At 34.8% G+C, this 4,229-nt stretch overlaps 1 protein-coding gene across 1 annotated transcript; it reads left to right on the top strand.

The window, feature by feature from the left end:
• Positions 1-2,233: 2,233 nt before the first annotated feature.
• Positions 2,234-2,959, top strand: LOC133689307 (ethylene-responsive transcription factor ERF016-like). The gene has a single exon (XM_062109119.1). The coding sequence runs from the start codon at positions 2,304-2,306 to the stop codon at positions 2,766-2,768; it is 465 nt and encodes a 154-aa protein (XP_061965103.1). The 5' UTR covers positions 2,234-2,303; the 3' UTR covers positions 2,769-2,959.
• Positions 2,960-4,229: the final 1,270 nt, after the last annotated feature.

Here is a 4,229-nt window from a genome sequence, read left to right as displayed (position 1 = left end):
CAGACTCCAAGTCAGTGTACCAATCGAAGGAATTACCTTTCAAGGAATGAACAAACTATTTCACTATAAGATCGCCATTAGTTCCGGCATTGTTGCAAGTCTCCACAAAGTGAGCTATATGTTGCCTAGGATTCCCTTTGCCATCGAATTGTTGAAACTTTGGTGGTTGATAGTTCGGAGGCATCCTTAGCAGGTCAATTCGTTGGGTGTATGGCTTCGCATAAGAATATAAGGGTTGAACTGAGCTTTCTACTTGGTTCGTGATGGCTTCTTTGATAAGCTCTTTTAGTTGATTCATGGTAAAAATACCATCAGTAATACCGTGTATATTCCTTGCAGCTTCGATTGTAAAATCCTCAATAACATCTAATTGATCTACTTGTAAAGCCTTGGTAGCCGAGGTTTGGCCTCCTTCATTCATGCTCTCTAGCTTGTTCATCAACTTTGCTATCTCATGGTCTTTTGCCTTGAGTGAAGTCGAAAGCCCCTCGACGAGTTTTGTCAAGTTAGCCACTTGATCTTCTAAAGATGTTATCTCGATCATCATCACTAACATGGTGCCAAAACCCGAAGCCTTGGTGATTGACATGAAAAAGCTTCTATAGGTGAATTGCCGAAGTCACCTTGAGTGTCGAAGAGAATTTCGCGCACCCCATTTGACTTTTGTAGTGGAGTTACTTGTGGCTTCATCTTTAAGGCGAGATCTTGTGCCCCTCTTGCATTCGAAGTTGGCTTAGTTTGTGCATATAATTCGAAGATGGATTTCATTTTCAATGGTGGAGTTGAAGAATCTTCAATGGTATGTCGATGACTTGAATCAGTAGCCTTGTTGCTCTTACATGCGACAATGGTGATCATATTCCTCCTAATTGCCATTGAGAGTTTGTTGAAAATTCTTTCTTGAAGGGAAGAGATAAGAGGTAAAGATATCTCCAGTAGAGTCACCAGAAATTTATAGACATAATTTTGAGCACCTGAAATTAAACAAGCACACATGTACAAATATATGATTTTATTAAATATATGAATGGGTACAATCTCTACTTAATATATTCTTTCAAAAGAATAAGACAATTCTATGATTCTTTTGTTGGATTTGATGTATGGTGACTTGATTTATTTGAGAAATCACGCCAAGATTTGTACTTTGCAAGAACGCGATTTTAAGCGTGTATTGCGAAACGAGATTTGATGATTTGATGATTTGATGCTTTGAGGAGTACTTTTGATTTATCTTCAACCTAATATTGAAGGATAACCCCATATATCCTTTCTTTCAATTTATATCCAACCCAATATTGAAGGATAACCCCATATTTTATTTATATATGTTTTCTATTGATTTATCCCGATCTCATGATCCGAGTTACGAGTTTAACATATATATTAACTTACATTGACTCTAGTAGTTTTTTTATCCTTTTTTTAATTAATATTTTTCCTTCAATATCAAATTGATTAGAGATTGATCTTCATAATTTATTTTGATTTACTTTCTATATATAAGGTTATCATGGTTTCTTGATTTAAGTTTCAAATTTAACAGATTAACTTGGATCAATCTTAGATGTTTTTATTTTAATATTTAAAAAATACATCCAATATACTTTATGTTATGAATTTATAATTAATTTTTTTATTTGAAAATATGTTAACATCGTAGATATATATTTTTATATTAAAAAATTAATTGGATTCAGAGTCATAAAAATAATCAGGTTTTCTCTAAAAATCGGTATGCATCACTTTCAAAACATGAACGCTCACGTTCTCCCAACGGAGTAAAAAATGCCTTTAGATGTTGTCAAAAGAAGAAGCCTTTATAATTACAATTTTTTATACCCATTTTCCCATATCCCAAAAGGCTGATGATTACGGCATTTTCGGATAACATTTTATTTTATTTTATTTTTAAAAAAATGATAAATACAGTGGTGTTTAGCATTCAAAAGAAAAATAAATTAAAGGACCTGCCGTCAATAAAATTTGGTAGCAAAGAAGAATATAATTGACCCAGTCAATGAGCACCTGATAACTATAAAAAAAAGAGGCGCATGGACGGGCGCACCCACATGTTAACTTTTCCACACGGTCACAATAATCTCGTCAACGTGTAAGCATCTTGTAGCTCTTCGTGCCCCCATCTCAATCAATATGATAGAACCTCTCCACGTGACAATCTTACAGGCATCCGCACCCTCTTACTCATTCCGTTTCCCACTTCCCGTGACGTTATTTATAAGCATCCACCGTCTCTCTTCTTGGCAAGATAAGAAAAGCCCTTTGGAAGGAAAGGATAAAAAATGGTGAGAGAGAGAAGGGAGAGAAGGGATCATAACCGGCGTTACAGGGGAGTGAGGATGAGAAAGTGGGGGAAATGGGTAGCAGAAATAAGGCAACCAAACAGTAGAAATAGAATATGGTTAGGTTCATATAATACCGCGGAGGAAGCAGCAAGAGCATATGATGCTGCTGTTTTATGTTTACGTGGGCCTTCGGCGACGTTTAATTTTCCATCGAATGTACCGGAAATTCCTGCAACGACAGAGATATTGCCTCCCGCGCAGATTAGGGAGGTTGCTTTTAGGCATGCAAGAAGGGGGAGTACTTTGGAAGCTGCAGAGAGGATTGTGGAATCTGGGTTGTTTGAAGGGCCGTCTGGGATGAGTGGAGAGGTGTATCAGGGTGGCGAAGGCGACGGGGCGGAAAGTTTAGAAGGAGTTTCGAGTGGGGTATGTTATCAAACATCTGGTGTGCGGACAGTTTAAGTTTGTTTGAGGTGCTTCTTCTTCTTCTTCTTCTTTACTGTCCCGTGACTTGGGAGTGTCGATTGAGCTGATAGAATTAATTGACATAGAGAGGAAAGTTTTGGTCGAAGGAATTGATTGGAAATTTTGGTTGATATATGTAGGGTCTACTTTTTTCTTTGATGTAGAAAAGGACAAAAAAAAAGGAAAAATGATAATAATAGTTTTTTTTTTCTTATAAAAAAATGAAATAACCATCTTTCTATGGCAGAAGAAGAGGTTGCTTGCTGAAAGTAACTCGACATATGTCGGGCTTGATATCAGATTTTCATTTCATTTCATTATTATCTTTTTTTTAAAGTTGATTAGGAGACAAGGAAAGTAGATGATTAGTGTTTCTTTAATGATGAAAAGAGCTTTTTAACGTAACAAAATGAATGCCTTTTTCTCTTAAAACAAAATCTTCACACACCTTTTTTTTGCAACAGCTCGAATTATGAATAATGAAATAGACCTATGAACCTATGAAAGAGATCAGGTCTGAGAAGAGGTCACGAGAAATGTTATTAAACCCGGCCCAGTCAGACGGGTCGATCCGGTAGCTAGACTGGTCCGGGTTTAATAAAAGACCGGCTATGGCAACAGCTTGGCTAAACCCAGGTGACCCGACGGGTCGACTCGGGACCCGGAAGAACCCGGACGAGACCTGGTTTTTTTTTCTTCAAATGTGGGATTTGAAACCCATTGGTATATATACTCTATGTTCCCAATAAAAAAAGTCATGTTTTTTCAATGTAAGATAAAAAACCTTTTGGTTTAAATACTTCAACTTAAAAGGATAACATGATATCTTTTCAATGTGGGATTTGAAGCCCTTTCATATATATACTCTATGTTCCCACGAAAAAAGTTATGTTTTTTCGATGTGAGATTTGAAACCCATTAGTATATATACTCTATATTCCCAAGAAAAAAATCATGTTTTTTCAATGTGCGATAAAAAACCTTTTGGTTTAAATACTTCAACTTAAAAGGATAACATAGTATATTTTCAATGTGGGATTTGAAGTTCTTTCATGTATATACTCTATGTTCCCATGAAAAAAGTTACGTTTTTTCGATGTAGGATTTGAAACCCATTAGTATATATACTCTATGTTCCCAAGAAAAAAATCATGTTTTTTCAATGTGGGATAAAAAACCTTTTAGTTTAAATACTTAAACTTAAAAGGATAACATAGTATCTTTTCAATGTGGGATATTTTTTCAATGTGGGATTTGAAACCTATTAGTATATATACTCTATGTTTTTAAGGAAAAAGTTATGTTTTTTCAATATGGGATAAAATACTTTTTTAGTTTAAATACTTTAACTTAAAAGCTTAATATAATATCTTTTTAATGTGGGATAAAAAACTTTATAAAATATTCTTTTAAACTTCATAATATGTATAATCTATATTTACATGAATTTTTTCATAT

Source organism: Populus nigra, chromosome 3, assembly GCF_951802175.1.
Source record: "Populus nigra chromosome 3, ddPopNigr1.1, whole genome shotgun sequence".
Classification (NCBI taxonomy): Eukaryota; Viridiplantae; Streptophyta; class Magnoliopsida; order Malpighiales; family Salicaceae; genus Populus; species Populus nigra.
The sequence above is the reverse complement of the archived record's forward strand: the minus strand, read 5'-3'. Positions and strand labels throughout refer to the sequence as shown.

What these genes read in the sequence shown, in the direction of transcription:
- LOC133689307 (XM_062109119.1), top strand. Translation starts at nt 2,304, where the DNA reads ATGGTGAGAGAGAGAAGGGAGAGAAGGGATCATAACCGGCGTTACAGG.